Source organism: Remersonia thermophila, chromosome 4 (genome assembly GCF_042764415.1).
Source record: "Remersonia thermophila strain ATCC 22073 chromosome 4, whole genome shotgun sequence".
Lineage (NCBI taxonomy): Eukaryota > Fungi > Ascomycota > Sordariomycetes > Sordariales > Chaetomiaceae > Remersonia > Remersonia thermophila.
This window is the reverse complement of record NC_092220.1, coordinates 3,350,623-3,375,075: the sequence shown is the minus strand read 5'-3', so window position 1 is coordinate 3,375,075 and position 24,453 is coordinate 3,350,623. Positions and strand designations below refer to the sequence as shown.

The following is a 24,453-nucleotide window of genomic DNA, read 5'->3' as shown; positions in this document are numbered from 1 at the left end:
AAAACAAAGTCCTTCCTTTGTCCATGATATCATGCCCGCGCTTTCCGTCGCTTCCACCGGGCCTCATCGTCCCATCCAACGTCAAACGGCGCACGCGGCACGGCGACCCACCTCCTCCTTCACCTCCTCGCCGCACGCCGCCGCAGCAGGGGCCGCCGCAGGGGCCGTCTCGGTCGTCTTGACCATCTGCACCACCTCCCCCTCGTCGATCCTGCCCGTCTCCACCATGGCCATCTCCTTCTCCACCTCGGGGGGCGGGACCACGATGCCGTACTTGTCGTACGGGAAGCCCTCGAGGCTCGGCAGGTACTCGGCCCAGCCGTCGTCGGGCTCGCCGAGCTGGTGCAGGTCGACCGCGCCCGCCTCAAAGGTCCTGCCCGCGAGCACCTCGGCCTCGCGGCCCGCGTACTCCCGCTTGAGCATGGGGTGCGGGACCCACACGACGCGCATGCCCGCGCGCCGGCCGGCCTCGACGCCGGGCACGCTGTCCTCGAAGACGAGGCACTCCTCCGGGGCGATGGGGCGCTCGCCCTCGGGCAGGGAGTCGTTGATGGTCTTGAGGGCGAGCAGGTAGATGTCGGGCAGGGGCTTGCCGCGGCCGGGCGGGATGCGGGGGTCGTCGCCGAGGACGCGGCGCGGGGCCTCGAAGACGGAGAAGAGCTCGGTCAGGTGGGACGTCTTGAGGCGGAAGTTGGAGGCGTGGGCCGAGGTGGCGAGGGCGATGTGCACGCGGTGGGGAGGGTTCTGGCTGGTTCCGTTGGCGGCAGCGGCGCCGTTGGCACCCTCGCTGCTATCATTGCCAGCCGTAGCGGGAGCAGCAGCAGAGGAAGAAGAAGAAGAAGCCTTGTCGTCACGCTTCAGGTCCCAGTAGCGGGTGCGGCCGAGGTTGGCGAGCAGCTCGGGGACGCCCGGCAGCGGCTTGGTGGACGGGAAGACTTGCTCCTGCAGGGCGTAGTACTGCTTGACGTACTCGTCGTGCGAGACGGGGAGCTTGGCCCACTCCTGGAAGAGCCGGTTGGCCTCGGGGCCGGGGCGGCCTTGGAGCTTGGCCTTGATGCTCCACGGCAGCTTGGGGCGCTGGTACTTTTCGAGGATGAGATTGATGCAGAGGGTGTACAGGTCCTCGGTGTCGAGGAGGAGGCCGTCCATGTCGAAGAGACAGGCCCGGACGGGAGGGAAGCTGGGACAGCGAGCGGCAAAGGTAAGACCGGCCATGTTAGCGACGACGCTGCTTGGGATGGTTTCTTTTTCGACTCGGATGGGTTTGGGATGCGAATCGGAAATTGGTCGAGTCACTTACTCGGTCCTTGGAGCCATGATGTCGGTGATTAGAGACGACGATGGAGATGGGTTGGCAACCTGGTTGGTCGAGAGAATGGACGAAGCGAAGGTGAAGGTGGAGGTGAAGGTGGAGGTGGAAAATGGATGGAAGCGGGGTTGGGAGAAGGAAGAAAAGAAGAAAAGGACGACCAAGAAGAATGGAAAGAAACGAAAACCTCAGATAAGGTTCGAGGAACGGGGGCGTGGCCGGGTGGAAAGGTGAATGAGGAAAAATCACGTTCAATGTTGGGCGAGGTTCCGGGGGAACTTTATCACGAAAAAGCGCCCCGGCAGATCCACAAAGCCATCAACTGATAATCGACAAGCCAAGGTCGACAAGGCAGGTCCGGGACCTTAGCTACATGCCGTTAGCTTGATGTCCAAGATGGCATCCATCGAAAGGCCAAGCAAGACAGAGCAGAGCACAGGCCACGATGGGGCCGTCATCAAACGGTGAGTAACGGATTCCGGTGATGGGGTCTTCCTTGCAGCAGCGGAACGGAGCATTGGCCTCCTCAACGGTCGCAGTCCCTACATGGTTAGTTGGCTGGTACTAAGTACTGTGTAGGGCATGCACAAGGAGCTCCAGGTACGTGGCTGGTAGCTAGCTAGGGGCCTTGTCTACTGTACGAACAAGAAGTCAACGCCATCCCCTTCCCTCTGTTTCTTCGGTGCTTTTCGTTCGTCGGCTGTGGGTTTCTCGGCATCGGCCCGTAAAAGTCGGTCGGTCGACCCGGACGACAGGGACCGGGGCGGCTTTGTTTTCGGCGATTCAGGGGCTGCAACCTGCAACCTGCAACCTGCAAGCCCGAACCCGGTTTTCCCATCCCATGTCAAGCATCGACTCTCGCTCGCGTCTGGTCCCACGTTTCTCTCGGCATGCCCCGCCGATTCCTCAACCGCCCGCCCCGACGAGAGCCGAACCTTGACCTGCCCCGAACAGCGTCGCATGGCATGTTCTGACACGCTCGCACGCACATATAGTATTGGCACGCCAAGCGAACGGACTGGCCATCACCAAGCGGCACGGGAAGATCGGAGGTAATAGTTACCTGATCCTATCATCCCCGTTACTGCCACCGCTACAGCACGTGGTATCCTCAATGTCATCATGCGTCATGCAGAACGCAAGTAGCTTTCCGGCGGGCCACATCTCCCCTCCTAAGACAAGCACCAAGTTGTGGGATGCATCGCTGGCGATCAAGTGCATCTACTCTCTGTTTAACACCTTGGTCCATCCATCCGGTATCACCATACCCCGCCCCCCCCCCCCCTAGTACCAAGCAACAATTCCCCCGTGAACGCGTCCATGGTCTGCATTTGTCCTGCCACCCACGAGAACGCTCTGTCTCCAAGTCAACGATTCAAGGCGTGTTGCTTGCTGTTGCAGCTTTCAAGGTTCTCGGAGAGAGGTCGCAGGGCGCGGTTACAACGACGACTTTGACACGGCTAGAGGCGGTTCGTGTTGGCCCATGGGTTCATGTCAGCAACACACGCAGACACAAAAAGAAAGACAACAAAAGAAGAAGAAAAAAGAGAACGTAAAAAGGACAGATGCACAATATCTTGTCACCTGATGCAGACACACTGAAGCAGGGTTTTAAGAACGCTCCTTCGGGGACTCGGTGTCGCCGAGGAAGCGGTTTGACTCGAGGAACTGGTTCCATTCCCCTGGGCACCATTCCTAGAATCGTCAAAGAGATTGTCCATCTCCATGGCTTTATAAAGGTAGAAAGCTAATGAGCACCTGACCCTACTATGTTTCTTCAGAAGGAGTAAGACTTTCTAAAGTTAGAAAAGGAGCTAATACATAAGACTGATGTTTCGCGCAGAGGAAGCCAAACTGAAGGTTATAGATTTACAGCAAACATACGACCTAGGTCGAGCGACTTTTAAGGAGATGCATCTCTAGTAGAATTCCTGGCTATCTGAAATAGCAAGGGAGTTGGTACCTTGTTCTCATCCCTATTTACAAGGGAAAAAGACTTTGAGTTCTAGATCGAAATCAAGATTTTACCCCTGCTTGACAGCATCTTAATCCGTACCCTTACCATTCCCCTCCACGGTATCCTTGGTAGCATCAACAGCATCTCCGACAATATTCTGGGCTTTAGAAGAGCATGGAGAATTAGCAACCACGATTATGCTTTACACAAGGCAGGGAAAGAAAAGGAAAAGGTTGAGAAGAAAGGTCTTACTCTGATTCAGAGCATCTCCGGCGGCGCCCCCGGTAACGCCTCCGACAAGACCCTGGGCTTTAGAAGAGCATACGTGATTAGCAACAATGATTATGCGCCATGCAAAGAAAAGAGTGTCGGCTTTAGAAAGAGAATAGCAATCTTACTCTGATTCAGAGCATCTCCGGCGGCACCTCCGGTAACACCTCCGACAAGATTCTGGGCTTGAGAGGAGGATAAACGGTCAGCAACAAGTATGCTCTATGTAAAGAAAAGAATGTAAGCTTGAAAACGGAAATAGGGATCTTACTTTGATTAAGAGCATCTCCGGCGGCACCCCCGGTAACACCTCCGACAAGACCCTGGGCTTTAGAAGAGCATAACGAATTAGCAACAATGATTATCAAGCAAGAAGAGAATAGAAGCTTTGGAGGAAAAATAGAAATCTTACTTTGGTTCAGAGCATCTCCGGCGGTGCCCCCGGTAATACCTCCGACAAGATTCTGGGCTTGAGAGGAGCATAAATAGTTAGCAACCATGATGATGCCGTGTAAAAAGAATGCAAGCTAGAAAACGAAAACAGTCTTACTCTGGTTGAGGGCATCTCCACCGGCACCTCCGGTAATACCTCCGACAAGACCCTGGGCTTTAGAAGAGCATAATGAATTAGCAACAATGATTATCTTTTATACCAAGCAAGAAAACCTAGAATAGAAGCTTTGGAAGAAAAATAGAAATCTTACTTTGGTTCAGAGCATCTCCGGCGGTGCCCCCGGTAATACCTCCGACAAGATTCTGGGCTTGAGAGGAGCATAAATAGTTAGCAACCATGATGATGCCGTGTAAAAAGAATGTAAGCTAGAAAACGAAAACAGTCTTACTCTGATTGAGAGCACCCCCAGTGGTACCTCCAGCGGCATTCCCGACAGTATCCTTGACGGTCCCGGCGGCATCCTCGACAACTTTGGAAGGATCCTTGATGACATCCCCGACTGTGTAAAGGCAGAAGGGTAATCAGCATCTGATGCTAACATCTTCTTGCAAAGTAAAACCACCTCGAGTTCTAGATCCGGAACCGGGGGAACTTACGACCGGGGATGAGCCGCTTCAGGGGAGGTACATCTCTGACGAGATTCCCCCCTTTATATCGAGAGAAGAGTCATCAATACCTCAAGCGTCCACATGTTTTCTAAAAGATGAAGGGGGCTTTGAATTCTAGCTCTGAATAGAGAACTTACTGTTCTTGTCCGCGCGGGTCCCCTTGCCGGTACTCTTTGAGATAGCTCCCAAGACATCTTCGACTTTATAAAGGCAGAGAGGTAATTAGAAACCGATGCTTATTCCTTGTAGAGACAGAAGACTTCGGGTCTTGGAACCAGAGTAGAACACTTACGCGGGTCCCCGGCGCTTTTGCCAGCGCCCCCAGCGACACCTCCGACGACAGGCCCTAGGACGCCGTCGACTGTAAAAAGGTGGAATGGCAATTAGCAATCAATGTTGATGCTCTCCATGAAGAACAAAAAGAGTTGAGTCCCAGAGCTGGAATAGAGAGCTTACGTGTTTTGCTTGCATCCGCGCCGCCACCTGTGAGCTGAGCTCCGACTTTATAAGTCGAGGCAGAAAGACGCAATTAGCAAACCCATCCTTATGCTTTGCAGAGGGAAAAAGGATTCGAGGGCCTAGAACGCAAATAGACAACCTACCTGGGCCAAGGACATTCCCGACGGTGTCGACTTTGCCATGGTCGAAAGGCAAATTAGAACCCAATGCTCTCATATGTTGTACAGAGGAAACAAGTCGTTGGGGTTCTAGATCCGGAATCAAGAACTCACGAGATTTGGCCGGCGACTTCTCATCATTACGAACAGCTACCTCGTGCCAACCCGTCTCACTGTGTGTCTCACTGCCAGGATCAACAGGCACAGCCAGGGCAGGGCTCAAGAAGGCCATGATGGCCATGGAGGCAGCGGTGATGGACAGCTTCATTGTGGTGATGGGCCTTTGCTAGAAAATAGCCGATGAGATGGGCAACTTTCAGGCTGCGGACGAGGGGGGTTGGTCGCGAACTGCACTGCACCCTCAGGGAAGAGGTTTGGCAGGGCGATTGGCATCTTTATACTCGGGAGCTCTCCCTCATCGTCGTCGATGGGGGGTGTTCGTCCTGGCGGTGTGTGTCACGTGACACGGCGTGTTCACTTGACTCGTGCGATCACCAAAACAAAAGATTCCGGAGCGCCGGGCACCGCCAGTCCTGGCACTCGCCCTTGTCGATCGCAACCCGATCTTGGCCCTGAACGAGGTGACTCGATAACGGAATCCATCCACCCCATAAGACCTTGGAGATGTCCACCCCGACAGGAAGCAATAGCACACCGCCAAAGAAAGAAGAGGAAAATGATCTGACTCAGCACGAAACGATCCCCCCCGACGACGAGGCGGTCGGTACTTTGTCCTCACCCTCACCCTCACCATGAAAAATGGAGCCCCATGCTTATGTCACCGCTCGCCCCCTCCGCTGACGGTCTCTGTGCCACAGGCCATGCGGATGGGCTCTGACGGCCTCAAAAGCGAAGGGAACGGGCTCTTCGTTCAGGGCAAGTACGCCATGGCCCTGGCCAAGTACTCCCAGGCCATCGACGCGTGTCCCCGCCACCTGGAGTACGAGCTGGCCGTGCTGCGGTCCAACGTGGCCGTCTGCCACCTGAAGCTGGAGGAGTGGAAGGAAGCCGTCGACAGCGCCACCGCCGCGCTGGATGGGCTTGAGCGGGTGGAGAAGGCGGAGAAGGGGGAGACGGGGGAGGAGGGGGAGGAGGGGGACCAGGACGCGGACGAGATGGTGAGCGCCGCCGAGGCCGCCCGGCCCGAGGACCTGGACGAGGAAGGCCGGCGGAAGCGCCGCGACGACGTCGCCCGCATCCGCGCCAAAGCGCTCCTACGGCGGGCGCGGGCGCGGAGCGAGCTGGGCGGGTGGGCGAACCTGGAGGGCGCCATCGAGGACTACAAGAGGCTGGAAGCCATGGACAACCTGACGGCGACGGACAGGAAGGTTGTGCGGACGCAGCTGCGGGCGCTGCCGCCGCGAGCCAGGGAAGCGCAGGAGCAGGAGACGGCCGAGATGTGGAGCAAGCTCAAGGATCTGGGGAACGGGCTGCTGAGGCCGTTCGGGCTGAGCACAGACAGTTTCAAGATGGTCAAGGATGAGAAGACCGGGGGATACAGCGTGCAGTTTCAGGGTGGTGGTGGTGGTGGACGTGGTGGAGGAGGAGGGGCAGGAGGGGAATAGGGGAGGAGACTATGTCCATTTTTGTGGCATGCGGCGGTGTGGGGGGGAAGGGAGCATATTACTATCAGCTTCCATTGTGTCTCGGCCCTATCGTGATGATGAAATGACAGTCTCGCCGATGACCGGCCGACTCCCTGGTTGACTGGCTGACCAGCTGATGAAGTGACACGCTGCCCGCCTGACCGAAGCGAAGCGTGGCTACTGTGTACCTGCCCAACTCAGGTACCCAGGCCGGCCAACCGATGTTCTACAGAGACGGGCACGGAGAAAGAAAGGACCCGGCCACGGTGCCTGGGAGGCGAGGTGGGAAGAACCCAGCACGTCGGGTCGGCCGGCCTGCGGAGCCAAGCCCGGGCCGGTGGATCCCAATGTGGGTCCTTTTAGCCGGTGATAAGCTGCTTATCAAGCAACGCGGGGCAGTTCCGTCGGCCAAAATTTATCCAAAAGTCAAAGTTGCCCCGCCAAGTACCAAGCAACAACAACCACCAGCAAAAAGCCAAAGAAAAAGAGTACCGGTAATTAGCAAACCGTCACTTGCAGACCGCCACACCAACCAAAGCCCTCCCGTTTCTGACAATCCATCTGGTCCTTTTTCTTTGTTTTTTTTCTTTGGAACTTCTCGGGCATCCCAACGATACCCGATACCAACCAGCAGAACAAAACGAATCAGACAAAGGCCGCCGCCATGGATCTCGACCCCCCGACGGGCATGGCCCCGTTGATGGGCACGGCCCGGACAGGCGCAACGTGAGCCTCCAACGTTCCCCTGTCTCTTTCTCTTTTTCTTTCTTCTTTTATTTTGTCCCCTGCAGGACCAGAGACTGACAGCCTCCAAGCATCCTATGCTGCAACTGCGGTGCTCCCATCGATGGCACCTCTTCGACCGGCGCCCTCTGCTACGACTGGTACGTCATCATCCCGTCGTCCGTCGTGCGTTGTCCGGCGTCCGGCGTGACGTTGTGACGGCCTGGCCTTCTGACCCATCCCTTTACAGCATCAAGTCGACCGTCGACATCTCCCAAGGCATCCCCCGCGAAGGCACCCTTCAGACGTGCCGCGACTGCGACCGATGGCTGATGCCCCCCGCCACCTGGGTGGTGGCCGCCCCTGAATCACGAGAGCTGCTGTCCCTGTGCCTCAAGCGGTTACGAAACCTCAGCAAGGTCCGCATCATCGACGCCCGCTTCGTCTGGACCGAGCCCCACTCGCGCCGCATCAAGGTCAAGGTCACCGTCCAGGACGCCGTCGCCGAGGGCGTCCTGATGCAGCAGAGCTTCGAGGTGGTCTACGTCGTGCACTACCAGCAGTGCCGAGAGTGCGCAAAGTCGTACACCGCCAACGTCTGGCGCGCCTGCGTCCAGGTCCGCCAGAAGGTGACGCACAAGAGGACCTTCCTCTTCCTCGAGCAGCTCATCCTCAAGCACCAGGCCCACCGCGACACCATCAACATCAAGGAGGAAAAGGACGGCATCGACTTCTTCTTTGCCCACCGCAACCAGGCCGAAGCCTTTGTCAGCTTCCTCAAGTCGGTCGTGCCCGTCTTCGTCAAGGAGTCGAGGCACCTCATCTCCCAAGACACCCACACGGGCGACAAGCAGTACAAGTTCAACTTTTCGGCCGAGATCGTCCCCGTCTGCCGCGACGACCTCGTCGCCCTCCCCCTCAAGCTCGCCAAGGCCCTCGGCACCATCTCCCCGCTCGTCCTCTGCTGGAGGATAGGCACCTCGGTCAACCTCCTCGACCCCAACACCCTCAAGACGGCCGAGCTGAGCTCCGACGTCTACTGGCGCGCCCCCTTCCAGCCCCTGGCCGGCACCACCGAGCTCGTCGAGTTCATCGTCATGGACATGGAGCCCACCGCCGTGCGCAAGGGCAAGTGGGTCCTGGGCGAGGCCACCGTCGCCCGCGCCAGCGACCTCGGCGTCAACGACAACACGTACTTTGCGCGCACCCACCTCGGCGCCCTGCTCAAGCCCGGCGACTCGGTCCTCGGCTACATGCTCACGGGCTCCAACTTCAACTCGGAGGCGCTCGACGCCATCGAGAACTCGCGCGCCTACGGCTCCACCATCCCCGACGTCGTCCTCGTCCGCAAGCACTACCCCAACCGCCGCAAGAACAAGCACCGCAACTGGAAGCTCAAGCGCCTGGCCAAGGACGAGGGCGACTTGCTCCCCAAGCCCTCGGAGCAGGAAAAGATGGACGCCGAGTACGAGCAGTTCCTGCGCGACGTCGAGGAGGACGAGGAGCTGCGCGCCGCCCTGGCCTTGTACAAGAACACCAAGAAGAAGCAGCCGCAGCAACCGAGACAGCCGAAGGAGGACGATGCCATGAGCATCGCCGAAACGGAGGGGACCGCCGACGACGAGGATGATGACATACCCAAGATCAGCATGGACGAGCTGCTGGATGACTTTGATGAGCTGGAGATTCACGATCGCGGCGACGAGGAAATGTCGTAGGGAGGAGGGGGGAGGGGATGGGAGGAGGGTGGGGAAACGGCTCTTGTTTCTGGGATGAGAACGGCGCCTTGCTTCAACTATTCACCTATGCTCTTGTCTATCGCATGAAATGAATTCCACGCATGATGATACAGTCGTCATATCGTTGATGCAACCTCGCCACACCGCGGGCTTGGGTGCAGAGCAAGAAGATGCCGGGGGCTCCACACCATGGGGTAGGATGATGATGATGATGCTCAAACCACTTTCAAGAGGCATCTCCAACGACATCCACAAAAACGTCACCATGGCAATCGCATCATCGGCATCCCAAGACAAAGGTACGACACGTGGCAATCACCGGCTCAGAACCACGACCATAGTTATACAATGACCTTTTCTTATTTTTTTTTCTTTTCGTTCAGCATTATCTATATAGATAGCAAGCCGTCCGCAGAGGTGGCCTTGCTATCAGAGTGGAGATGTCTTGTTGCTGTTGCTGCTGCGGCGGCTGCTGCCATTGTTGCGGTCGTATGCGCCTTGTATCACACGTTGGCGGGAGGGGGCATGCCCATTCATACCCCGTATCCCATCCTTCTCTTCTTCCCTTCCCGTTGACCACCCGACCTGACCAGCCAACCCGCCCTCCCTCCCTTTCCCTTTCCATCCATCCTCTATAGATATCAAATAGGAAGATCCCCCAGAGAACGCCTTGCTGAACCCAGGCCCAACCCGCGCCTGCAAAAGAAAGGTTTGGATATCCCGATGACAATGACAAAAGAAAATAAGAAAAAAAAAAAAAAAAAAAAACAAGACACGGACCGTGTTTCCCCGCCTTTTTTTTTTCTGTTCCGTCCTTCCCACAAACCATGCTTTGAATCATGCATACCCCCTATTTTTGTTTTCCCATCCTACCGCCCAGACCCAACTCGACTCGACCCAAACCCAGCCTACCTCATCATAGGGGATATATCATTCCCAAAACAAAGTGGGAAAGGAAAGACCAAAAAGATGCGCGGGAGGGAAAAAAAAGGAAACCAATCAGACAATAATGAAAAGAAAAAAAAAACCACCTCTCCACGCACAAACCTGCCCCCTTACAAGGTAACCACGGGCCCCTCACCGCTCAGGCCACTCCCACCACCGAGCAGCTCCAACACCTTGTTCACCACCGCGCTCGGGTACCCCCGGCTCAGCATTTCCGAAACCACCTCCTTGGCGCTGTCGCGCTCCTGGACGGCCAGGAAGGCGCGCGTCATGGCCTCGTAGGTGCTCGGCTCGCGCCTCTCGCGGCTCACGGCCGCATAAATCGTCTTGGCCTTGGCGATATCCCGCTCGGCAGCCCAGCCGTGGATGAGCGTGTTGGCAATGTAGGGCGTCAGCTCGATGTTGCGGGTGCGCATGTCGGCGAGGACGGGCTCGGTGTCAGCCACCTGGTGGTTGGCGACCATGGCCTCGAACAGCGCCTGATACAGGCACGGGTGGGCCGGAACCGTAGCGTCGTTGATGACCGCGTCAAAGACGCGGCGGGCGCCCTCCATGTCGTGCAGGACGCAACCGCGCGCGTGGATCAGCGAAGCGTAGTGGACGGGCTCAAGGGCGAGGCCGGCGGCGCGGATGTCGTCGAGGACGGCCTCGGCGGCCTTCAAGTCGATGGGGTCCAACGTGGCGTGGGTGTCGATGAGAAGCTTGAAGGTGTGCGAGGTCGGAGCGATGCCCTTGGCCTTCATGCGCTCGTAGTACTCGAGCACCTTGGCCTTTTCGCGCTTGGTGGTGAGGAAGAACTGCATCATGCTGTTGTAGGGCGCGGGGCGCGGCTTGTAGTTGGGCGAGGCCTCCATCTCGTTGAACAGCTCCTCGGCGAACTTCTCGTCGCTCACGCGGCACAGGGCGTTGACGATGGTGCCGTACGTGACCGAGGTCGGCTTGATGCCCAGCGCGCGCATCTCGCCAAAGTAGAAGAGGCAGTCGTCGATGCGGCGGGCCTTGCCGAGCTTGCCGATGAGCGCGTTGTACAGGAACGACGTCGGCTCAACGCCCTCCGACTTGGCGCGCTGGAAGATCTTGATGGCCTCCCCGGCGGCGTCGTGCGTCTGGACCGACTCCTTGAGGGTCGTGATGTAGAGGCCGTACGTGTTGGCCGAGGGGGTGGCGCCCATGGACAGCAGCTCCTGGTGGTACTCCTCCGCCATGGTGCGATGGCCGTGGTGGAGGCAGGCGCCCATCATGGCGTCCAGGATGGCCGTCCAGCCATGGCGGACCGACGAGTACTGGGGGAGAGGCGGCACGTCGGTGCGCGCCATGGCGAGGATGTCCTTGCAGAGGTCAAACTTGCCCTCCTTGGAGGCGGCCGAGATGAGCTTGGCGTACGTGTGGTAGCGCGGGTGACGACCGTGGCGGCGCACGTTCCGGAGCGCGGCCAGCGCCTCTTTCAGCTTCGGGACCCTGCGGCCGCCCTCGAGCATCTCGTTGACGAAGAAGGAGGTCTTGAGATCCACCGTGTTGGCGTAGGGGTCGAACGCATCCTCGAGGCGCGGAGGCACGGGCTCCGCGGGGTAGGGAGACGCCGGGTACGACGGGGGAGGGTCCGACGCCTGTGCAGGCGTCGCCACCGCCACGGTCCGGGGATCGACGATGCCGCGGGCGGCCATGAAGCGGGAGACGAAGTCGATGCCCTCCTCGATGTGGCCGGCCGACTGCGGGTGGTGATCGCGGATCCGGCGGAACATGTACTCGGCCTGGATCAGACCGTCGCCGACCTTGCCGGAGCCGATCATGGCGACGGCGTACATGGCCGTCGGCTCGATGAAGTCGGGCGTGGGCTTGATGGCGGGGTTGCACAGGAAATTCCAGTACCGCGTGGCGGCCTCGACGTCGCCCTCGCGCACGCTCATGGCAAGCAGCGCGATCGCGGACGACGCGGCGGCCGTCTGCGGGGCGATGTTGGCAAACGCCGCCGTGGCGACGTGCCTGTCTCCGTGGTCGGCGGCGGCCGTGGCCACGCTGCTCATGATCGACGCCCGGGCCTCCGACTCGACCTGCTGCGCCCAGTTCAGGGCCTCCTGGTAGATGCCGCGCTCGATGAAGCCCCGGACGAAGCCGCCCTCGATGAGGGCGTCCTTGATGTCGGCCACCTTGACGTCGTACTCCTGGACGATCTTCTCGTAGAACTTCATGGCGCCGGGGATCTTGTCCGAGATGACGTAGGCGTTGATGACGGAGGCGTAGACCTGGGCGTCGAGGCGGTCCTTGAGGCTCTCCTCGCCGTTGTCGTGGGCGATGGCCAGGTTGCGGTACTCGTTGTAGCACTCGACGGCGCTCACGAGGTCGCCCGAGCTGGCGAAGGCGGTGATCATGGCCGGGAAGGTGGCGGCGAAGGGCGTGGTCCCCGTGGACTCCATGTGCTCGAAGAGCCGGAGCATGTCGGAGATGCGGCCGGACTGGGCGCAGGCCGAGATCAGCTGGTGGTACGTCTCGGACGAGTAGGCCGCCTGCTTGGCCGCGACGGACGAGGTGAAGATGCGGATGGCCAGGTTGAGACGGTCGTCCTCGATGAGCGTGTCCCAGTCGACCTGATGCGAGGCAAACATGAACTTGCCGGGCTCGTCCATGCCGCCGAAGCGCAGGCGCTTGTCCTCGAGGGCCTGCTTCAGCGAGGCGATCTCGACGGACCGCGAGGCGAGCAGGCCGACGAGGATGTCGTACGTGTCACCGTCCGGTGACACCTTGCGCTGGAGCATGTCGGCGTAGACGTCGAGGGCCTTGGATACCACCTCCCACTTTTCAGACGGGAGGTGGATGGCGGCCATGAGGAGGGCGTTGTAGGCCGTGGCGACGGGGCGCACGCCGCCGACCAGCATGGCCTCGAAGACGCCGGGGATCTCGGCATAGCGGCCTTCGGCCGAGAGCTTGGTGAGGTGCTCGGCGTAGGCGAGAGACTCGGGGTGGACCGGGGGCGTAGCGGAGCGGGGGTCGCTGACCGGAGACGCGGCGCGGGAGTGCGGGGTGATGGTGCGCGACCGAATTTCTTCGGCGAGCTGCTCCGCCAGCTCGGGCGAGGTGGCACGGAGGGCCTCGACCCTTTGCTCGAGCTCCTCGAGCTGCTTCCGGGCCTCAATCTCCCTCTCGATGGCGGCGTCGATGTGGGCGAGCGCGGCCTTGGCCTCGGGCGGCACGCCCGTGGGCTCCGCGTCGTCTGGTGCATCCTTTCCGGGAGCGGCAGACGCGTCAGCGGCGCGGTTCGGAAGGGTGGCGTTGGCCTCGGCGCCGCTGAGGACGGAGGCGGCGGTGGGCTTCCACTCGATGGCCTTGGGGAACTGGAAGGGGACAAAGTCCTTGTCGTGCTCGCCGGCGGCCTGGGCCTTGTGGAGGTGGTCAAAGTAGGCCTCTAACGTCGACGAAGAGCTGGCGATCTTTTCGATGCGGGGCTCGGCCACATTGGCGTGCGAGACGCTGGTGGTGTGGAAGGCCTGCTGCAGGCCGAGGCTCGCGAGGCGGCCCGCCCGGACGCCATGTCGCCGGCGGGCAAACGAGGGGCGGTTCTGCGAGTTTAAAACATGGGGGTGGGTGGCGGCGACGACCGACTGGGCGTAGCCGTGGGTGAAAGACTTTGAGAATCCTTGACGGATAAAGCTCTGAAAGACGGACGAGTAGACGGAGGGCATTTATGAGACGCCTGGCGAGGAAGGGTTCTGAAAGGGCGAGGACGAGTTGGGAACGACGTAATGGTTAGCATCCAACGAGCCAGCCGTTTAAAGGAGGGGTTGAGCGCGCCGTTCAATCCATCCTCGAGGGACTTGCACGTCACAATGCTCAACGCACGCACCACACGCCACACGGACTTACAAGGAGAGATTGGCGAATGCACAATTGCAGGTTCATTTGACGACAGTGAAGCCGTCAAACAAACGCGCGACCCTTGGCGGAGGATTTGAGAAGGCGGGGGTGGCTGGAGAACAACCGGAGATCCAAGGAAAGGAAATAAGGACAAGAGGTTTGGAAACCCGAAGGTGAAGAGGTGGTGGTGCAAAAAAAAAAAAAAAAATATGATGAAATATTAGTGATGGAAGACACCGGAATTGACCGTCATGGGGGTTTGCGCCTTCCCGTTGCGTGGTGGCCGACGGATTTCGCACGGTGAGAATAGTCGAGATGGAACCAATTAGATTCCTCTAGACTAGATGATTGCCCAAAAGGGACTAGCGATCCGCGGGGTGGGCCTGCCCTCCGCTGTCCTCCACTGACTCTTTCTTGCTCCAGAGCGGGTGGATTCGGAACGGTGCCAAGGCAAAAACCAGGGACCGGGATTCCCAAGATCGAAAAAAAAAAAAAAAAAAATCCTTGTGTCATTGGGGAAAAAACCCGCAAGAGGTCTCGTGGCCCGCCCGTTTGCCTTGGCTGCCGCGGCTGCTCCCATTGCCATTTGCTTTTGGGAATCCAGACCCCTCGTTTCCGTGGCCCATGGCTTCGTGCATTGCGTACGCAGTAACTACTGTGTAGTTACCTGTACACCGTGCTCTGGCGAGCAGGGTCGTCCCCTCGACATTGCAAAAAGAACACATGGCCTTTCTTTTCAAGACAGCCATCGGACTGGATGGACTCGAAGGCGGAGATGGAGATGGAGATGGCAAGAGATGGGAGGCATGCGCGAATGAATGCCTACACAGTACGTACAAAGCACAGTGTGCCACCCGTCGGTTCCTGTACCACAGTACGAGGTCGTCATCTCGTCTCTGCCTCCAATCCCTCGTGTCCACTGCGTGGCTCCCCATCTGGGCAACGATGACGAATGCCGCCCGGGTTTTGCGGATGCGTCGGGGCGGGGACGCAGTTCCGTTCCGAGCAAGGCACGAGGTTGGCAACGAAGACAAACCGGACCGCAAGGCGGGCCAGGGCCTGTCGGTCTGTTTATGCCTCGGGACGGAGCACAGGTCTCTCTTGTCAGAGATGATTCCCCCTTCCCGGGTCGCCGATCCGGGTGTTCGCTATCAGATGACCCAAGGCCGCAAAGGCCGCTGCGGAGGTGGCTGTCGGCCCTCGCATTCTTGTTAAAGACCGACAGCCGGCCATCTAGATCCACGCGCACCGGCGGAGCTGCCCAATCCGGCACAAGGGGAGTTCGAATCCCTCCATACTAAAATATACACTGGGCGGGAGAAGAGGCTCTCTCCCCGCTTTGCCGTGCAGCCCCGTACTTCCCCGTCTTATAAGCGGCGCTCCGCGCACCGCCGTTTGTCCGGGCAGTATACCCAAGGTACGTCGTGGAGATGTGGACTGCCGATGCACGCATGCGTAGGCGTCAATTTGGGCTCGGATGGCGTCCATGCAAGACAAACGCAGCATGGAATGCACCCGTCCACCGCACAATCCCCCAAACCATGTTCCACTTCTCTTCTACTGCCGATAGGTAGTTCGTTCTACTCCCGCATTGAAGGTCCACCGCGTTGAGCTTTGCTCGCCGGTGGCACGCTGCGGCGTTGAACACCCTGGGCCCCATTCCAAAACTCCAGGTCTGGAGACGGGGACCCAGTACTGCCATTGACTCGCGTCGGTGGTGGCAGCCCGCCGCCTATGTAGGATGCGGTGTTGTGGTGTTATGTTCCGCTGAGTCACCGAGACGACGGGCTCGGCGGCGTAGAAAGGGGAGCTTTGCTGGAAGGAGATTCTTCAGTGTCACCAAGCTCCCGTCGTATAAGAACAAAGGTCCTGACGCGCATCCAGGTTCAACCCAGCCTGGAAGTTTGCCTCGCGAGGTACTCGACAGAGTGAGTGGTGAGCACCGAGAGCTCCAACTCCAACTCGCCCCACATTCGCCTCTTCATTGAAGGACGTTGTTGCAGGTTTGTTAACGTTGACTACCCCGGATCCCCAGGCGGATCAGGCCCCATTCCAATACCTTCCCGTCCTTGCCTTCTTGCCTTCCCTTGCCTTATTCAGGTCCCCGCTCTTCAGAGATCCCGCCGCCCCACATGCGGTAAAGTACGTACCTTAGCTCTCTACCCCTCGCTCGGTGGAGCGTCAGGAGCTACAGCGTCATTGAACACTTGCGCTCAACGCCCGGGTCCGGCCAGGACTCACCACCTCCGCTACTCCTTGCTTCAAGAGCTGCTGCACCTTGTGCGAGTCAAAGACGTCTCCAACCTCATCGCCCGTTGCGCATAGTTTAGCCCTTCGTCAGCTTCTCCGAGCCACTGCTGCATCCTGCTGAACAGCAGCTTTTGTTTGGCCTGGCTTGAGCGTCCCCTTGTGTCCTTGTTGACCCAAAGGTACCTCACCGGCTCAACGCACCCGCCAACATGACGCACCACCGAGACGACCGGACCGTCGTCGTCTCTGCCCCGGGCAAGGTGCTCCTCGCCGGCGGCTACATTGTCCTCGACCGCAAGCACAGCGGCCTCGTCTTTGGCCTGAGCGCCCGCATCCACGTCCTCGCCCAAAAGATACCCACCAGCGCCGGCGTCCACCTCTCCGAGATTGTCGTCCAGAGCCCCCAGTTCCTCAATGCCAACTGGAGATACGGTTACCGCCTGGCTCCGGACGGCGGTGGCATCAAGGTCACCCAGCTGCAGTCGTACGACCTCCCTTCCATCCACCCTCTCCCCCCCCTCCCCCCCTGACCGCCCAACCTGACCGCCCAACCTTCAGGGGCACCCCCGTAGATGCCAACCATTTCATCGAAACCACCATCAACTACGTCCTCAGCTACATCGCCGAGGTCGACCAGCGCCGCGCCACCCACGGCTTCGAAGCCTCCTCCCTCATCGTCCTCGCCGACAACGATTACTATTCCACGCCTCAAGAATCCTCCTCCCCCTCCTCCAGCGACAGCCACACCTCGGCCGCCCGCTTCCGGCACTTTGGCACCACCCTCCGCGACGCTCACAAAACAGGCCTGGGCTCCTCGGCCGCCATCGTCACCTCCCTGACGGCCGCCCTGCTCGCCCACTACCTCCCCCGCGACCTCTTCGACCTGTCGACGCCGCAGGGCAAGCGCATCCTGCACAACCTCGCCCAGGTCGCGCACTGCTCCGCTCAGGGCAAGATCGGGTCCGGCTTCGACGTGGCCAGCGCCGTGTACGGGTCGTGCCTGTACCGGCGGTTCAGCCCGGCGCTGCTGTCGCGGCTGCCGGCGCCCGGCGAGCCCGGGTTCGGGCCGGCGCTGGCCGCGCTGGTGGCGGACGAGACGGAGGGGGCCAAGGGGCGGCCGGCGTGGGACTGCGAGATCGACAAGGACAAGGTCGGCGCGCGGCTGCCCCCCGGGGTGGCCATCCGCATGTGCGACGTGGACTGCGGCACCGCCACGGTGAGCATGGTCAAGAAGGTGCACGAGTGGCGCGACGCGAACCCCGCCGCCGCGGACGAGGTGTACGCGGGCGTGCAGAGCAAGGTGGACGAGCTCGCCGCGGTGCTGAGGGACAGGAACGTGGCGGGCATCACGCCCGTCATGCGAGGGGTGAGGGAGCTGATGCGGGGGCTGGGCAAGAGCAGCGGCGTCCCCATCGAGCCCGAGAGCCAGGAGGAGATGCTGGACGCCCTGGAGAAGGTGGAAGGCGTGCTGGGGAGCGTGGTGCCGGGCGCCGGAGGGTACGATGCCGCGGCCGTGGTGATGAGGGATGACGAGGAGACGGAGGCGCGGGTGAAGGCGTTTTTGGACGAATGGAGCCTGCGGAAGGGGATACGGGTGAGGTTGATGGACGTCAAGGGGGACACGGAGGGTGCGAGGATGGAGGATGTCGGCGAGTTCAGGTCGTGGATTCAGGGCGATGGGTCGCAGGCGAAAGCCGAGGACAAGAAAGGGAGGTAGGTAGGTAGGTACGGATTGGAACATGTAGACAACGTCGGCTAGACGGACGCCCTAGACCTGATCCTTTTGGCTGTGAAGCCGAAAGGCCTCAGATGGGTATTGAGAGGGGAACATCACGGTTCGTTCCTACGACAATCTCAAGATCCAAGACATTAATTCGTCTTATGGCTGGAAGTGTACATGATGAGACTCTCATCTCTTGTTTTCTTTTTTTTCTCTACCCAGCCAACACGACCCGGGAAGTGTCAACAACCATGCAACCCATACCACCTTTGTCCCAGCGCCTTTTTGTTTTGATATACGAATAGTCCGAAGATGATGATGCCCAGCCCGTCTAATCCCAACAAATACTTAAAAAACGTTAACAAAAAACAATGAACGGTCCAAAAGAACCCCCTTTCCTCGGTCCTACCACCGTCGTACGCGAGGAGAACCCACCACCCAAAAGCTCCCCTCTTCTTTCATCCCACCTTTTTCGTAGCCAAAAGAAAAAGAAAAACAGCACTGCCCACTCCAGACTCACATTGGAGGGTTCCCCTCCGTCACTCTCATCAGGAGACCCCGGCCGGCCTTCCATAGGCTTCGGCCTCGGCGACAGAGGACTCACGGGGCTCTCCGCCTGGGACTCGACATGCATATCCCGGCCGTCGGCCAGCCGCGCTTCTTCCAGCGGCGAGGCCAGTCGGAGGAGTGTCGATGGTGGTGGTGGTGGTGGTGGTGGCGGCGGCGGCCGTGCAAGGGACGGGAATGACCAGCGAAGCGAGGTCCTGGTCTTCCCTTTCTTTTTTTTTTTTCCCAGTGGCGGTCAGAGAGTGGGCGTCGGCGATCGATCCCGCGCCGCACGGGTTTCCCAACGACAGCGGTTCCCAATCGTTCACCGTCATCGACAACTTCGTCGTCGTCATCATCATCGACGATTCAGCATCATCATCATCATCGGCCCGCCCCGAGCTCCTTTCCTCGGACTCCCCGCCACGCCCTCCCCACCACAACCACAACCACCACCACCACCATCACCATCACCACCACCACCATCACCATCACCACCACCACCATCACCATCACCACCACCACCAGCAGCCACCATCAAGCTCGGCGACGGGGTCCTCGGCGGGGTGGGCGGGTTCAACCCCAGCGGCGCCGTGGCCTCCACCCTCGGCGTCAGCAGCGACGGCGTCGACGACGAGGGCGTGCGGTCGCCGCCGCACAGCGGGTAGGTCGGAGACGAGTTCAAGGGCCCCGGGCCCGAGCGGCGCGTGGCGAGCCGGCGGTGGGGCGACGTCGGGAAGCAGGCGGGCGTGGCGGCGCGGGACGGGTCGGCGGCGTGGGCGATGCCGAGGCGGGAGGCGGCGGCCTTTTCGCGGAGGATGCAGAGCCTGGAGAAGAAGGGGCGGGCGTGTTTAGCCGACGGGCACGGGCCTACGGAGAGGAAGGAGAGAGAGATGGTGACAAAGGGGGAAAGGGGGAAAGGGGGGAAGGGGGGGAAGGGGAATGTGCTGTGCAGAGAGGGTTCCCGAGGGTTGGGAGGATGGCTGGCTTACTCGTCTTCGGTCAGGCCGGGGAGGACGGTGGGTTCGCGGCGGACGTTGAAGGGCTCGGACTGGGGAGCAAAAGAATAAGTTACAGCTGCCCGACGCCACCTCGGCGATGAGAGACTGGTGGAGGAAACACGTACGATGACAACAGGTTGCTGCTTCTTCCTGCGGAGGCCGACCAGCTCGTGGAGGGAAGCGTAGAGCCTCTTGACCCCTGAAGAGAACGCCGCGGCGACCATTGCGTCTGTCTGACCTTGTAGGGAGCACAAAAGTGAAAATAATGAACGAACGGGACGATGGCCAAAGGAAGGGCAAGGAGAGACAGAGGGCCGATGAGTCTTGGGAGAGCAATTACAACGGATGAGCGAGTGACACCGGTACAAATGCAAGATGTAAGCCGATGCAACATGTCCAGAGAGGGAGGGACATAGGTCAGTTCCGGTGTGGGCAAAGGAGCGGAAACGGCGTCGACGACGCCGAGAACGAGTAGTTCTGGGAATCAAGGAGCGGAACAGTCCCGATGAAAGGGACTAGTACAGAAACAAGAAAAAAACGAAAAAGAACGACGCTTAAGGAAACCAAAGGAGCGGCATGGTTATCGGATTGGGGGGGGGAGGGGATCCCATTGTCCAGACAGCTTCCCGTTTGCCCACTGCCGGCGCCGGTCCTTTTTGTAGAGGTTGTCCTGGGATCCCTACCGGGTGCGGACAAAGGAAGGCTGGAGAGCATAGCCCAAGGGATGGGCGAGACATGTCAAAGAAAGGCTGATTGATGCATTGGAGGAGAGGAGGGGGGGAAACCATCACGTCAGATTGGACCGCGATACGCACGCTTGGGGTATGGAGCGTGTTCCTTGAACCGGGTGAGACGCCAATAACGTACATGGCAAGGAATGACAATCAGACGACGTACGCTCCGAGCGCATTCCCAGAGGCGTGGCTCTTGCCGGTTCCGCCCCTCCATACCCAGAGAGCTGGAATGTGTCTCACACGCCCCCTCCAAACAGCGGTTGCTCTCGCACGTGCCTTGGGGAAGCAGAGCGTTGGCCGACGCGGTGTGGTGGGTTCCAATCACGCCGCGTAGGTTGGCGCGGCGGTATAGTATCCCTTGCTTTGGATTTGCGACCGACGAAAGCGGGCGGCCCCCCCCTCCCGCCCCCCCCCCCCTCTGAGCAGGGCCGCCGCGCGATCGCCTCCCTTACTTGGGATAATCCTTCAAGTGATAGCTCTTGAGCTTGACGAACTGGTCAAAGCCATACCGGCTCAGCGTCGCGCCCTTTCCCGAGTTTTTCCATCCTGTCCACGCGAGGTCCTGCATCCACATCATGTCAGCAGTCAGCGATATGCGCAGGCAGCCCAGGCCACCCTCGACGCCGGCCACACTTACGGGGCTCGGGTAATCGCAGCGATTGACAAAGACGGTGCCCGCCTCGACCTGCTCGGCGAGCTCGTAGCCCCTGGCGGTGTCCTTGGTCCAGATGCTGGCCGTCAGGCCGAACTCGCTGTCGTTCATCAGCCGCACCGCCTCCTCGTCGCCGCCGACCTTCATGACCGGGATGACGGGCCCAAACGTCTCGTCCCTCATGACCTGCATGTCGTGGTTGACGTGGACGAGCAGCGTCGGCGGCGCAAAGTTGCCCTTCTCGGGCGGCTTGGTAAACGTCTCGTTCTCGGGGGTGGCGTCGACGGCGCCCTTGTCCAGGGCGTCGCGGATGTGGGCCTCGATGGTCTCCCGGGCCCTCTTGGAGACGACGGGCCCGAGGTGCGTGGTCGGATCCAGCGGGTCGCCCAGCCGGTAGCCCTTGAGGACGGTTTGGACGGCCGCGACGAAGCCGTCGTAGATCTGCTCGTCGACGTAGACGCGCTCGATCGAGCAGCAGCTCTGGCCCGAGTTGAACACGGCGCCGTCGACGATCTCCTCGGCGGCCCAGGCGATGTCGACGTCTGCCCGCACGTACGCCGGGTCCTTGCCGCCAAGCTCCAGGCCGACGTTGACGACGCGGTCCGACGCGGCGCGCTGGACCGACAGGCCGCCGGCGACGGAGCCGGTGAAGCAGACCAGGGCGACCCTCGGGTCCCGCACGATCGAGTCGATCACGGTGGGCGAGCCCGAGTGAAAGTACTGCATCACGCCGTGCGGCAGGCCGGCCTCCTCGAAGGCCTTGGCCACCTGCTCGACGACGGTGGGCGTCTGAGGCGAGGGCTTCAGGATGACCGAGTTGCCAGAGAGGAGGGCGGGTACCAAGGCGTTGACCAGGATGAGGTACGGGTACTGCGTAGGAGCGCGTCAGCAGGTTACGGCCCGTTGTCGCTTTTGCTGGGTTGGAGCGGTGGCACGGGGCCACGGGGCTGCTTTTTCCTACGTTCCAAGCAAAGATGATGAGGACCGGGCCCACGGGCACCTTGCGGATGAACCTCTTGAAGCCCGCCTCGGCTTCTCCTGGCGTATCCTGGAGCACCTCGTCGCTCACTTTGAGGAGGTACTCGGCGCGCTTGATGGCCGTCCCGATCTCCTTGGGCGTGTAAGCGATGGGCCGGCCCATCTGCTCGGTCAGCTCCTTGGCGAGCTCATGTGTCCTCTGGTCAAGGATGGCCAGGGCCTTCTTGACGATCTCCTTGCGTTCCTGCAGCGTGGTCTTGCGCCATGTTTCGAACGCTTGCGTGGCGATCTCCGGGAGCTGCTGGATCTCCTCGGCCGAGATGCCGTTGCGAGTGAGGATGGGCTCGCCGGTCGTGGGCGAGATGGTCGTGATGACCTCGACGGACATGGTGGAAGGAGCTTGGGAAGCACTGCTGTGAAAGTTCAACGCAACAATCTCCTGTGAGCTCCGGCGTTCTATCAAGCTTGCGACACACACACACACACACACACACACACACACATAAAATCCCAGGTTGCGGTGAGATGGGAGCGCCTAAGACACGCCTCGGCTCCCACCTCATGACCCCCCCCCCCCCCCCCTTCTAACACATGAGCCCCTCCAGGGTACGTACCGTCGGGGAGCGATAAGCGATAAGATAAGCGGGGAGCAGGGGTCCCTAGCGACTTATTCAAGGAGACTTGGAGATACCTTGGACGGAGGATGGGCAGCGAGCATAACAGAGGAAAATAAAGCAGGAGACCGTATGTTCCATGGGGAAGCTTGATTCCCAGTCTGGAGCGGTTTTCCTAACAGCTACCTTGGCTTATATTTTTAGTTGCGGCCGTCTAGGGTTTGGTCACATATGCCTTCTGATGTCCCTCCATGTCCTTGACCGTGACGCACAGACCACCCGTGGCCGTGTTTCTGGAATTTTTTGGACTTGAACCGCTCCGGCGCCGTCCCTGCTGGACAAGCTCACCTCACGTCTTTTCCGCAACCTTCCCATGCTGCCGCTTCCCGAGACGAACCATGTCCTCCGACAAGCGCAACCAGTTCCTCGACGCCGGCGACAGCGATGACGACCTGGGCCGCGGGTCCGAATCGGAAAATGAGCTCCAAAAGGGCGGCCGCAGCGCCAAGCGCAGGAGGGTCGACCACGACGACAGCGACGACAGCGGCTCCGAGCACCTGAGCGACGCGGAGCACTCGGAAGGGGAGGATTCAGGCGACGAGGAGGACAACGGCGGGGCAAGCCTCCAGCAGGACGCTCAGCCGACCGCCGACGGGACGGCCAAGGGCTCGTCCTCGGACAATGCCCGGCAAGAAGAGAAAAAGAAGAAAAACAAGGACAAGGAAAAGGACAAGGACTCGTCCGCCGATCTCCCCGGCGTCAGCAAGCCCCTCACCAAAAAGAACCTCATCGTCACCGAAGCCGCGATCCGCAAATCCGGCGTCATCTACCTGTCGCGCATCCCGCCCTTCATGAAGCCGCACAAGCTGCGCTCGCTGCTCGAACCCTACGGCAAGATCAACCGCATCTTCCTCGCGCCCGAGGATCCGGCGGCGCACAGCCGGCGCGTCAAGATGGGCGGCAACAAGAAGCGCAACTTCACCGAGGGCTGGGTCGAGTTTGTGAAGAAGAAGGACGCAAAGAAGGCGTGCGATCTGTTGAACGCGCAGATCATTGGCGGCAAGAAGGGGAGCTGGTATCATGATGACGTGTGGTGCATGAAGTACCTCAAGGGGTTCAAATGGTGGGTAGATGCCATCCCCGACCTATCATCGGGAGCAAGCCGAATTGGAACTCCGCTGACCCCCCCCCCCCCCCCCTTTTCCGCCACAGGCACCACCTTACCGAGCAAATCGCCGCCGAAAACGCCGAGCGCGCCAGCCGCATGCGCGCCGAGATTGCGCGGTCGACGCGCGAGAACAAGGAGTTTGTGCGCAACGTCGAGAAGGCCAAGGTGCTGCACGGCATCGAGGCCAAAAAGGCGGCGAAAAAGCGAAAGACGCCCGAGCAGGAGGACCCGGGGGAGGACGACAGAGCCGGGGGGCACGAGGCCGAGGGGGCCGGATTGCAAGAAGAGGGGCCGGGCGGGAAGCCGAGGAGGAGGGCGTTCAAGCAGATCCCGCTGGCGAAGAAGAGGAAAGGAGAAGAGGAGACGTCGGAACAAGTACAGAGGGTCCTCAGCAAGATCTTTTGAGCCTGTCTTGGGCGGGATACGGCATGTTGGTGTCTTTATCGAGCTTGGTCGTCTGGAATGTATGCATACCCACCCCTTGGCCTGCGCGAGACAAGAAAATAATTACAATTCTGTCACAGAGGATACGGATACTTGGCTTTCGTTTGAATGCCATCGTTCTATTCGTAAACCCCCCCAGTGGTATTTGCCCCCGGACCCGTAAACCACCGAATAATTCCTTGCGAAAACCAAACAACCCCCCCCCCCCCCCCTACCCCCCTTTTTTTGGACTATGCCCGTGGACTCCTCTTGGAGTCCGAATAGGGAACGGAAGAGGTACCAAGAAAAG

At 60.0% G+C, this 24,453-nt stretch overlaps 8 protein-coding genes across 8 annotated transcripts; 4 read left to right on the top strand and 4 right to left on the bottom strand.

Moving 5' to 3' along the window:
• Positions 1–81: 81 nt before the first annotated feature.
• On the bottom strand, positions 82–1,317 carry VTJ83DRAFT_5087 (uncharacterized protein; the record flags this gene model as incomplete). Its single annotated transcript, XM_071011648.1, has 2 exons — positions 82–1,180; positions 1,301–1,317. 2 exons carry the CDS (start codon positions 1,315–1,317, stop codon positions 82–84), a joined length of 1,116 nt encoding a protein of 371 aa, XP_070866537.1.
• Positions 1,318–3,354: 2,037 nt separating this feature from the next.
• VTJ83DRAFT_5086 (uncharacterized protein) lies at positions 3,355–5,483 on the bottom strand (the record flags this gene model as incomplete). Its single annotated transcript, XM_071011647.1, has 14 exons — positions 3,355–3,428; positions 3,519–3,575; positions 3,665–3,721; positions 3,808–3,864; positions 3,949–4,005; positions 4,087–4,143; positions 4,241–4,297; positions 4,379–4,489; positions 4,587–4,637; positions 4,736–4,798; positions 4,891–4,959; positions 5,055–5,099; positions 5,201–5,230; positions 5,330–5,483. The coding sequence occupies 14 exons, from the start codon at positions 5,481–5,483 to the stop codon at positions 3,355–3,357; spliced, it is 939 nt and encodes a 312-aa protein (XP_070866536.1).
• A 356-nt stretch (positions 5,484–5,839) lies between these two features.
• On the top strand, positions 5,840–6,780 carry VTJ83DRAFT_5085 (uncharacterized protein; the record flags this gene model as incomplete). The annotated part of the gene is made up of 2 exons (XM_071011646.1): positions 5,840–5,935; positions 6,034–6,780. The coding sequence occupies 2 exons, from the start codon at positions 5,840–5,842 to the stop codon at positions 6,778–6,780; spliced, it is 843 nt and encodes a 280-aa protein (XP_070866535.1).
• Positions 6,781–7,465: 685 nt separating this feature from the next.
• VTJ83DRAFT_5084 (uncharacterized protein) lies at positions 7,466–9,242 on the top strand (the record flags this gene model as incomplete). Its single annotated transcript, XM_071011645.1, has 3 exons — positions 7,466–7,527; positions 7,617–7,685; positions 7,775–9,242. 3 exons carry the CDS (start codon positions 7,466–7,468, stop codon positions 9,240–9,242), a joined length of 1,599 nt encoding a protein of 532 aa, XP_070866534.1.
• A 1,076-nt stretch (positions 9,243–10,318) lies between these two features.
• VTJ83DRAFT_5083 (uncharacterized protein) lies at positions 10,319–13,885 on the bottom strand (the record flags this gene model as incomplete). Its single annotated transcript, XM_071011644.1, has 1 exon — positions 10,319–13,885. The coding sequence occupies one exon, from the start codon at positions 13,883–13,885 to the stop codon at positions 10,319–10,321; it is 3,567 nt and encodes a 1,188-aa protein (XP_070866533.1).
• Positions 13,886–16,516: 2,631 nt separating this feature from the next.
• On the top strand, positions 16,517–18,024 carry VTJ83DRAFT_5082 (uncharacterized protein; the record flags this gene model as incomplete). Its single annotated transcript, XM_071011643.1, has 2 exons — positions 16,517–16,791; positions 16,866–18,024. The coding sequence occupies 2 exons, from the start codon at positions 16,517–16,519 to the stop codon at positions 18,022–18,024; spliced, it is 1,434 nt and encodes a 477-aa protein (XP_070866532.1).
• Positions 18,025–20,756: 2,732 nt separating this feature from the next.
• VTJ83DRAFT_5081 (uncharacterized protein) lies at positions 20,757–22,326 on the bottom strand (the record flags this gene model as incomplete). The annotated part of the gene is made up of 3 exons (XM_071011642.1): positions 20,757–20,870; positions 20,946–21,830; positions 21,922–22,326. The coding sequence occupies 3 exons, from the start codon at positions 22,324–22,326 to the stop codon at positions 20,757–20,759; spliced, it is 1,404 nt and encodes a 467-aa protein (XP_070866531.1).
• A 624-nt stretch (positions 22,327–22,950) lies between these two features.
• On the top strand, positions 22,951–24,125 carry VTJ83DRAFT_5080 (uncharacterized protein; the record flags this gene model as incomplete). Its single annotated transcript, XM_071011641.1, has 2 exons — positions 22,951–23,675; positions 23,765–24,125. 2 exons carry the CDS (start codon positions 22,951–22,953, stop codon positions 24,123–24,125), a joined length of 1,086 nt encoding a protein of 361 aa, XP_070866530.1.
• Positions 24,126–24,453: the final 328 nt, after the last annotated feature.